This window comes from Topomyia yanbarensis, chromosome 3 (genome assembly GCF_030247195.1).
Source record: "Topomyia yanbarensis strain Yona2022 chromosome 3, ASM3024719v1, whole genome shotgun sequence".
NCBI lineage: Eukaryota > Metazoa > Arthropoda > Insecta > Diptera > Culicidae > Topomyia > Topomyia yanbarensis.
Window position 1 is genome coordinate 122,535,214 of NC_080672.1, and position 10,855 is coordinate 122,546,068.

Sequence of the window (10,855 nt, forward strand, 5' to 3'; positions counted from 1 at the left end):
TTGAACTCTGGCAATATGTTTGAAAATAGTCGATATTCCAAAGGGATATCCATTGTCTGATTCATGCTGCCCTCTTGTATCTTCAATAAGCTTTCAATATACGGCATAATACCGTAAATGATTACATATTGAAGAACAGATAATATAACTTTTTATGAGTATCCAGTGCCATTTATGCCCTCAACGATCAATTTTGTTGTGTAAAATAGTTTTTCGCGAATCGATCGATCTATTGCATCTGCTCTCTTCTTTCTCGCGAGTTATACGTATGTAGGTAAGTATAGTACGTTCGCGTTAGAACCAGCAAAGTGCCTGTTTCTTTCTGTGCAAACCTAGCAGGACATACCACAGACAGGATGCAGAATCAATTTTGTTGCGCAAGGATTTCCTGTAGTGTTATATAACTGATTTTCTCGCCTGTAATATGTTCTAAGAAATTCGTTCAACGTATCCGTGTAAACCGCTATGACAGACGATTATAATATTTAGTAGATAAGTAGTACTGTTGAATTGAAAAGAAAATCAATAGAATATGTTTTAACAAACGTGATCGCGTTTATAGTTCCTTTACTAAATGTATTGGGATAGCCCAACACGATAACATTTGCGAAAACATTAAAACTAATCACGGTAAAAAGCACGCTTTGGTAGATACTGCATTCCCTTACGGAGCTTCGATTTCGACAGACATCGCAGCCGATTATTAATGTACAGGACAATTGCAGGGCTAGTCATAGGACCCTACTGACTACTAGTACCGTTCTGTTCAACAGATTAAGACCAAATAGCCAGCCATCGTAAATCGAAAGTTTCTATTCAACACATCTATTAAGGATGGTATATAACGGTTACATGTTATTAGATTGAACATTATCTTTGATGTCATCAGAAAGTTTTTAAATACATCGTATTACAAAATTAAGAAAGCTTCGGATAATACATGTTTTTACGATTGTATGTATGTTTAGAATTTTCGTCCCTCTGGGTTGGATTGGTTATCTACATTACTAAATAAAAAGCGATTCCAAACGACATATGGGACTAGACGGAAAGCACCGCGAGTAATGGACGTTCGTTTTGTTTTCTGTGCTACATCCGAATTGGCATCATATTGCTTGCTAAAGAAGCGAATTACAATTTCTCCCTTGGGGGACGACAAATACATTTCTTCGTTCTTGCTTTCTCGGTTGTCGGAAAATATGAAACTTTCTCGTTCGGTTATCTCCTCCTTTACTTCACGCTGTACAAATCTTTTCCAAGGTAATGTCCGTGAGTGCAGTATATTCCATACATACAACTACCTCAGCCGTCGAATTGAAATTGAAGAAAAAAGCTTTGGTGTACGTGGGGGATTTCCTTGTTCCACGATAAGTATGTATACTTCGATTTCAAATTTCCTTCGCTGATAGTTTCATTCAAGACATCGAGAATGTTTTGCAGTAGAATACCTCTCTCATATCAGTGGTCTTGTTTCAAATTTTGTGCTGGAATAGATTCCCAGGATTTCCACGGAAACATCTGCCGTTATACTAAACAAAGTAACTAGATTTGTTGGCTATCTCATCGGTAATATGCGTATTAATTTTGTGTTATAATTCTGTAAAATAAATAATAAGGATTTTATGTAAGCAATCATTATTTGTGTTACGATTGGTTCTTACTATAAAACCGGAAAATGAGCAGATTATTTCGTTGATAGCACCGCCCCAGGGATGACTGATACGGCCTGTTTGTTCATTTCGTGTCTTGTTGTCGTGTCATAGTGTCGTCGAGATTAAGATTGTGTCGATATAGTTCCTTACCAGCATACCAGCTCGATTACTTCTACTGCCTGTCGAACCACCAACATATCGGATCTTTTCAAAGTCCCATTATGCAGTTTGGCTGTGAATTAAGTAATTTGATGGTTTTTCACTAAATTAGGTTTAAAAATTATCAACAGTGAGAATTTAATATTCAAAAAACTTAGTATTTTATAATTGTATGAATTCTTACATAATTGAAGAAGTTTGACCTCCCATATGAAAATTTATGATGTGTATCGATGGACGTTGTGAAATTCATGTTTTGCCTTTCTCATATAGAAAAGCTATGCTCCAAAGATCGTGAACCTAATCCCGCCACGGAGGGCCGAATGTTATATGCCATTCGACTTAGTTCATCGAGATCGGAAAATGTCTGTGTGTGTATGCGTGTATGTGGAAAAAAATGTCACCTCTGTTTCTCAGAGATTTGCACAAACTTAGTCTCAAATGAAAGGTATAACCTTTCCATCGGCTGCTATTGATTTTTTTTGTTGTTGATTGGACTTCTGGTTCCGGAGTTACGGGTTGAAGAGTGCGACCACACAGCAAATTCCCATATAAACTAAAATGAAAAATTCTCAAAGGGGGGAGTAAGGGAAAATTTCAAAATCGAATTTGCATTTTGGATGCCAAATGACTTTAAAATGCATGAAACGTTGAGATTATTCACGAAAATTGACTTTTTTGACTTTGGCACATTTTTGCCTTTCTCATATAGAAAGGTTATACAATCGCTCTAAAAATAAGCTTAGGTACACTCAAAAAAAAGTAAACGTTATGCCTATTGATTTCACACATAGATTTTTGCAATTAACGGAGGCATATAGACACTATTTGCTGGCACATAAACCTAATGTGTGTATTTACAAGAAATATTAATCTTACATTCACATTTCATAACTATTGGGCACATAAAACCCCATTCTATAACAATATGCACATATAACTTATGTGTGTTCATACATAGTTTATACAGTTAACACATAGAAGATATGTGTGCGCGAGATAACAATAGCATTTCTTCTTCATATGAATTTTAAGCGGTTTGAAGCAAATAGAATTAACGTTTGGATTTTTTTCAGTGTAGGAGTATGCAGTAAGGCAAATTAAAACTAGTTTAAAATTTCTTAACGGATCTTCCTCCTTGATTCGCCGCTGGTTTCAAGCGACGTTTCAGTGTCGACATATAGTATCTCAAAATCGTGGCTGTTGATCCTATGTATGTACTATGTGCAAATCGTACTGAATATGTAATATACATTTCCACCATTGTATTGAACATAATGAGCCATGGAATCGTAGTTTGGACAAATGAGAAAGGCACAATTGCACCACTAGGTGGATTAAAACAGGTTTTATGTAAAGCAAAAGGTGTCTCTAGTTCAGATTTTTTTGTTAAGATCCAAAAATACCTAAAATTGGCAATTTTTAAAACTTGTTGGCCATTATGTTAAATATTCCATACTAAGTCAGGATGAAAAAGTTTAAGGGGAAATCTGGTGTAAAGTGATCAAACCGAGGGTCATTTTGGTTGACGATTTTTATTTATTTATTTCACACACTTTTCTTCAAAACAATAGAGAGAATTTTTTTATTCAGTTTTCTGTGGCCCATCAATTCGTTGATTAGTTAGTTGGATCACGGAAAAAACGCTGTAGAAAACAATTTGTCGAGTAGCACAGGTAGAGCAGGTAAACTTACAGGTGCGAAATCCGAAGCGGCAGAGCAGAACGGTAAGTAGTACACAATGAAAGTTTCTCTTCACAGGTAAGCGGCAGTACTCGGAGTTTCGACGAGTAACAAGGTAAGTATGACACTCACGCACTTTATTTATACTTCACTATAACTTATTTATTCTTCTAGCTTAGATTTATTTAATTTTACTACTCTACTTTATAATGACTTCGCTTCTTTACATTAATAATAACTCGGGTTAAAATCGCGAACACTCGCACTCCACCTTACTCCGTATGTTGGTTGACCGTTTTGACGTTTTCCGAACAGCTGATGACTAAGAGGCGCGACCACGGACAGCGCCCCTTTTTATATGCCTTCACCGGGAGCCAGTTGCAGATGATTGCTACCACGGTTTTGGGCATCGATGAAACTCGATGAACGATGGAGCCATTCGTGATCCGCATGCGCCGCTGATATATAGGTGGCGCACTTTTACAAATTTTCGTTGTGCACGAACATACTGCCCCCGTCAGAAATGTGTATCGTTCTGACACGCCAATAACGATGTCGATGAATATGATGTTTCTGTTGTGTTGATGAATGCCACTCGAGCGATGTTTGTTGATGACAGCAGCAACATAAATTAAAATAGAAGACCCGGTAGAGGGTTTTTTAAACTTTAGAATGTTGGACAGGTTCTTACCTGGTCCCAAATTACGTGGGCCATTATTTTTTATATTTTAGTTGCTGGTGGCAGGAACAGGTAGGTATCGGCAGGTAAGTGGGTGAAATTCGAAGTGCGATGTGTGATTAATTTTCTGCTGCACATAAAGCCGGCCACAGCCGCAGGTTCAGACACTTGCCCGTTGACATCGAGGATAATTACCGTCCGTCGGCAGCAACATAGAAAGCCCAAAAAAGAAGACCCGGTAGAGGGTTTCGAGAAAATAAATTTGTTGGACAGATTCTTACCTTGGCCAACCAGTATGAGGGCCTTAATAATTTTTGATTTCAGGTGCTGCTGGCTGGTAAGTAGCGACGATGATCGACATGAAAGTGATGAATTTGAAGTGTTGTTTAATCTGTACACCGGCACAGATGATGGATTTTCAGCTTCTGATGAAATCGGTAGTGAACAAATTTTGGAACTCGCCCATGGTCGGATGATGACAGTCCGTCAGCAGTATGAAATTGCAAACAGAAGACCCGGTAGAGGGTTTTTGGAAAGTTAAAGTGTTGGACAGGTGCTTACCTTGTCCCAACAATTTGTGGGCCCTAATTGTTTTAGATTTCAGGTACTGCTGGCTGGAACAGGTGAGTACTGACGAACCGATGCTGATGAGGGAGTATAATGCTATGATGCTGATGTTTACATCGAAGAGGTAGGTGTTGAAAATCATGCAGTGGTGGGTGGTGATTGGTTTTCTGCTGCTGTTGAGATGGGCAGCAGACAAATTTTGGATACCGGTCGAGTATATCGGCCGTTGGGTGTTTGAAGAGTGACGACACGCGTTGTTCCGTCGTCACCGGGGTGAAGCTCGATGATTCTTCCAGTCGGCCAGCTCATCGGTGGGGAATTTTCGTCTTTGATGACTGCCAACTGGTCCTTTTTTATGTTCACAGGAGGGTCGCACCATTTCGTACGGGATTGTAGCGTGGACAGGTATTCCAAATGCCATCGTTTCCACAACTGCTGATACAGTTTTTGTGTCTGCTGCCACTGGCGAAGTCGGTTGAAGGGAATCTCGGTGACATCGATGTCCGGGACAGCCTTCAAAGCGGCTCCAGTGAGGAAATGGCCTGGGGTTAGCGCTTCTAAGTCGGTCGATTCGTCAGACAGTGGCACGAGAGGACGAGAGTTGAGACAGCATTCGATTTGCGCTAGCAGGGTTTCCATCGAGTCGTAGGGTAGAGTGTGCGTCCCAAGTACTCGAACGAAATGCTTTTGAGCGGATGCTATTGCGGCCTCCCATAGGCCACCAAAATGTGATGCTCGTGGGGGGTTGAAATGCCAACGGATTCCATTGTCGGCGCAGTCGCGGGCGATTGTTTGCTGATGAACCTTGCTTCGCAATATTTGACGCAGTTCGTTGGCTGCTCCTACGAAGTTGCGTCCGTTGTCGCTGTAGATTTCGGCGCACAATCCGCGACGAGAGACGAATCTGCGAAGCGCTTCAATAAATTTGGCAGTGCTCAGGTCACCCACCAATTCAAGGTGCACAGCTTTCGTTGCAAAGCACACGAAAACTGCAACGTAGGCCTTGATGGGTGCAGCTCTTCGATGGGGTGGTTTTAAAGAAATCGGTCCCCAATAGTCGACACCAGTCGATGAGAATGGTCGAGCTGCGTTGATTCGAGCTGCGGGTAGTTCAGCCATGAATTGCTCGAGCAGCTTGGGGCGAGCTCGAACGCAAATCACACATTTGTGAACTGTGCGTTTGGCCAGACTTCTGCCCCCGGGGATCCAGTACCGTAATCGAAGTAGGTTAAGTAGAAGTTGGGGTGCTGCGTGCAGATGCTTCTCGTGGTAGTAGCGAACGAGTATGATGGAGAAATGATGCGAAGCGGGAAGAAGAATCTGGTGTTTACTGTCGTACTGCTGATTGGCCTTCCCCAGTCTGCCGCCAATGCGAATCAGCTGATCTGAGCCGATAAAGGGATGAAACCAACGGATACGAGATTTCGGGCATACTGGTTGCGCTTGTTGGAGGGCCTTGTACTCGAGGCTGAAGCTTTGCTGTTGGATGAGTCTGATGATCGTTGCTTCTGCTTCCTTCTGCTCGTCGACTGTGAGATGTGCTGATTCCGCTCGTGCTGTAGAAGTTGTCCGACAGTTCTGAAGAAATCGTCGACAGTAAGCGGCTACTCGGACCATATGCTGGAAGTTGGAGAATGTTTCAACGAACTGGTCGACGAATGAGGGTTCAACGGCGGCGGAAGTTACTGCTGCTGGTACTTTTCGTGCTTCCATGAGGACTTCGGGAGGCTGATTAGCGTTCGGTTGTTGAATTGGCCAGTCGCGTTGGTCGCTCTGCAGCCATTGAGATCCTTGCCACCAAAGATCGTTTTGTAGAAGGGTTTCTGCGGGTATTCCTCTGGAAATGTGGTCTGCTGGGTTTTGCTGGCCTGCTACGTGGTTCCAAGAGCAGTTTTGCGTGGCGGTCTGAATCTTGGAGACTCGATTGGCCACGAACGTTGTCCAGGTCGACGGAGAAGAATTTAGCCAACTCAGCACGATGGTAGAATCGACCCAAAAGAACGTTTCTGCGTGTATTTGGAGCGATGATGTCACCTTCTCGTAGAGTTCAGCAGACAGAAGGGCACCGCAGAGCTCGAGTCGGGGAATGCTTTGCCTTTTCAGGGGTGCGACCTTCGATTTCGCAGTCAGCAGACAAACTTTAACTGCACTAGAAGCGTCTGTTGAGCGGACGTAGACACACGAGCCGTATGCATGTTCCGAAGCGTCGGAGAAAAAATGCAGCTGGACTGATACGGGATTGGAAAGAAGGATGCAACGGTCGATGCGCAACTTGTTCAGCCGAGAGAGTTGCGATTGATACTCGTGCCAGCGTTCCTTGATGTCTGGCGGTAGTTCGTTGTCCCAGCCCCAAATCTTGCCGTCGTCATCCTTCAAGGTCCAGAGAGTCTGCATAAAGATTTTGGCTGTTGTTACGACGGGTCCGACGAGTCCAAGCGGATCAAACAAACGGGCGATGTACGATAGTGCGATGCGTTTCGTTAGTGGTGCGTCTGTCGTCGATGTTGGAAGCTGAATTTTGTAGCGGAGCTGGTCGGTGGACGGTTCCCAGTGCAGTCCAAGCGTTTTTATGCACGAATCTCGGTCTAGGTCGACCGACCCTTGTACAGCACAATTTTCTGCTGGGACATCCTCCAGTACTGCTTCTTCATTGGATGCCCATTTGCGGAGTTCGAAACCGCCCTTGAGTAACAGCGCGTCGAGCTGCTTGCGTAAAGCGGTTGTTTCTGCGATGTTGCGCCCACCAGAAAACAGATCGTCGACGTAGAAATCCTTGCGTAGAACTTCAGCTGCTTCGGGGTACTCGTCGCGTTCGTCGTCGGCTAGTTGCTGGAGAACTCTCGTTGCAAGGCATGGTGCGCTGGCTGTGCCGTATGTTACGGTCTTTAGTTCAAAGGTTTCCATCGAAGTGTCGGGGGAAACTCGCCAAACAATTCGCTGCAGTGGAGTGTCCTGCTCGTCTACCAGGACTTGGCGGTACATCTGCTTGATGTCGGCAATCAGCATGACTGGGTGTGTTCGGGCTCGCATTATAATTGATCGCAGGTCTTCTTGCACGGTTGGTCCAACCAGAAGCGCGTCGTTCAGCGATGGTCCGTTGGGGGTTTTGCACGACGCGTCAAACACTACCCTCAGTTTGGTCGTCGCGCTATCTTCGCGCACTACAGCGTGATGCGGAAGATGGTAGCATGGAGTCGGAGGATTTTCGTAGTCCGTTACGCGCTGCATGTGCCCTAGCGCGTGATATTCCTCGACAAAGACTCGATACTGTTGATGCAGGTTGGGATTGCGAACTAGACGACCTTCTAGCTGGTGAAAACGACGTAGAGCGGTACGACGGTTGTCGACGAGGCTAGACAACACATCCTGCTTCAGTGGCAGTCGAACTATGTATCGACCTTCGGTGTTGCGGGTTACCGTGCGACGGAAGTGTTCCTCGCAGGCGGCTTCTTCGACGGAATAGCACGGAGAGGCGTTGTCTTCCTCGATGGACCAAAACCTTTCCATTAGACGGTGCACGTCGTTGACGGTGGCGACATTTGCGACGATTGGAGCAATCGGTTGACCATGAGAGGACCTTCCCGACACCACCCAGCCAAGAACGGAGTTCACGAGTACCGGAAGGTTATCGCCAAGCGGAATTCGACCAGAGACCTTGAACAAGTCGAAGAAAATTTCTGCTCCCAAGATGAGATCGATTGGGTTGGTGCTGCAGAATGACGGATCAGCTAGCTGTATACTCGGCGGAATCTCCCAGGCCGAAGTATCAACAGAAGTCGACGGCAGATCGATGGTAATTTTGGGAAGAACTAGAAATTCCAAGCTAGTCGAATACCTTCCTGTGCGAGAGCGAATTGTGGTTGACAATTTGTGCCTAGCATGCGTCGACGCTTGACCGATGCCAGCTATCGGAAGATGGACCTTCTTCCGTTGCGCGTTGATTCGCTGGGAGAATGATTCGGTAACGAAACAGCATTCGCTACCGGAATCTAGCAACGCACGTGCTGTGTGTTCGCTTCCACTGTCGTCGACAACGATGACTACAGCAGTAGCAAGTAGAATTGCCTTCCGTCCTTGACTAACGGAAGCGAAGCTGGCAGGCTCGATGGTGGCTGACACCGATGCAGTGGGTGGATTGCTGGTAGATGCAGCAGGCGTAGACCTTTCATCTGTGTAGTTGGTTGTCTTCTGACCTGAGCTGGTTAGTTGTTGGCTGGAACAAAGCTGAGTATGATGCTTGCCCCGACACTTGCGGCAGGTACTCGTTGACGAACAGTCCTTCGCTTGATGACCCTTCCGCAAGCAGTTCCGACAGAGATGATTGCGACGAACTTCCTTCTCCTTATCCTCCGAACTCATCTTGGAAAACGTCGCGCATTGGTAGAGTGGATGATGACTGTTGCAGACGATGCACTTCCTTGCGTTGACCGTTGCTTGTTACTTGCGACTGGTCGTTGAGAAGGCTTCTTCACTTGGCCGGAAATAGGGACATCTACCGTACTGCTCTGGATGTTCTGCAGTACGGTGACCCTACGTTGGATGAATGACGTCAGGTCCTTGAAACAAATGGCATCCTTCGTAGTCGAAAATTCCTCCCAGTCTCTTCTCGTTGTCGGGTCGAGGCGAATACTAAGCATCCGAAGCAGTAGAATGTCCCAGTATTGGACCTTCTCCCCTAGCTGCTGAAGGACCTTGACGTTGGCCTCGAATTTCTCCACCAGCGAATGCAACTCCAAAGCAGACTCTCTTTTAAGCGACGGGAACTCGAACAGTGCATCGACATACGATTGTTTCAAACGCGCTGGGTTTTGGAAATGTTCGATAAGCAAATTCCAAGCCACCATGTAATTGTTCGCACTAAGTGGAATGGTTTGAATCAGCTTCAAAGCCTCACCCAATAATGACGAACGCAAATAGTAGAATTTCTGAATGTTGGAAAGTTCTACTGACGAGTGGACCAGCGAAACGAATAAATCGTGGAAATTTAACCAGCTATCCAGATTTCCACTAAAGACCGGTAGTTTTACGTCAGGCAAGCGCACCTGCGATGACGACGAAGGGCCACGACTAGTTGAAGGAGAACTAGAGACGCTCGGAACAAAATTTTTATTTTTCGCCAGCAAAAATCCCTTGGTCCGGTAGTAGGCAGACTCAAATTCCGTCCGCATTTTTAGCTGCTCATCCAGATTCACGCCATCTTGCGATTCCAGTTCCGATTGAACTGTGTTGAGGTCCGCCCAGAGCTTGATGATGCTCTCCAGGCGAACTGGCACTTCGATGGCATCGCGTTCTTCATCGAAGTCGTCGACGAAATTCGCAATGGCGTTGAATGACGTCATCAAGCTCCGTTGTCTCAACTTGAGCCCCTTGATGCGTCGATCGGTGGACATCGTGCGGCGACGGATCTGCAATGCAAAGACCGCGTAGCACAAACGAGGAGAATAGAGGTTTTGGAACCCTAATTACCTGTGAAAGGCAATACGAATGCCTTGTATTTTTTAAGTAGCTGCGTCCTCCTCCTTTCGTCACTAGTAGATGAATCCAGTGGCACTGAGCGTAAGCGTTCCACCAGCAGAAACGAGCGAAAGAAAAAGTCCTATATTATTGCCAATCGCAGCGACCTATTTTCTCCACCGTGTCGTGTGGGTGATTTGAATCACGGCCGGAACGAGCGGTCCGCCAGCCAGCAAACTTGGTGGACCAGTGTAGAACGGGACTACGTCGCAGTCCGCAGCAACAGGCACAAGCAATCGCAAAAGGCGTTGAACGGGTTCTGAAATCAGAAGACCGCGCAGCTCAAAAGGGAAAACTAGCGGGCAATGGAACCCTAATTACCTTAATTAGGCAACTTAAATGCCTTGTACGATGCAATAAAGCAGCAGTCTTCCTCCAGTAATAGCAGTTCAAATCGTCCAGAGTATTGTTCTCCGGCCGCGTCCCTTTCGCGGACAATAGCGGCTAGAATGGCGAACTGGTCGCGATGGCGTTCCCAACAAGCGTCAGGGATGGCGGTCGTAGTGGCGTCAGGCGAGCGTCGCGATGGCGGACAAACGGAGTTCGACGCTTATCCGGCTCGAAGGACCAGATGTCGAGTAGCACAGGTAGAGCAGGTAAA

General features: G+C 45.5%; 3 protein-coding genes across 4 annotated transcripts in view; 1 reads left to right on the forward strand and 2 right to left on the reverse strand.

Annotated features, from left to right (window-relative positions):
* LOC131692357 (kinesin-like protein unc-104) overlaps positions 1-10,855 on the forward strand; it is a 149,241-nt gene that overhangs the window by 212 nt on the left and 138,174 nt on the right. The gene's annotated exons all lie outside the window — the stretch shown is intronic.
* LOC131687184 (uncharacterized) lies at positions 4,879-9,099 on the reverse strand. The gene has a single exon (XM_058971237.1). The coding sequence runs from the start codon at positions 9,097-9,099 to the stop codon at positions 4,879-4,881; it is 4,221 nt and encodes a 1,406-aa protein (XP_058827220.1).
* LOC131687185 (uncharacterized) lies at positions 9,096-10,130 on the reverse strand. Its single transcript, XM_058971238.1, has one exon. The coding sequence runs from the start codon at positions 10,128-10,130 to the stop codon at positions 9,096-9,098; it is 1,035 nt and encodes a 344-aa protein (XP_058827221.1).

Coding starts and splice junctions, on each gene's coding strand:
- LOC131687184 (XM_058971237.1), bottom strand. CDS start 9,099: ATGAGTTCGGAGGATAAGGAGAAGGAAGTTCGTCGCAATCATCTCTGT.
- LOC131687185 (XM_058971238.1), bottom strand. CDS start 10,130: ATGTCCACCGATCGACGCATCAAGGGGCTCAAGTTGAGACAACGGAGC.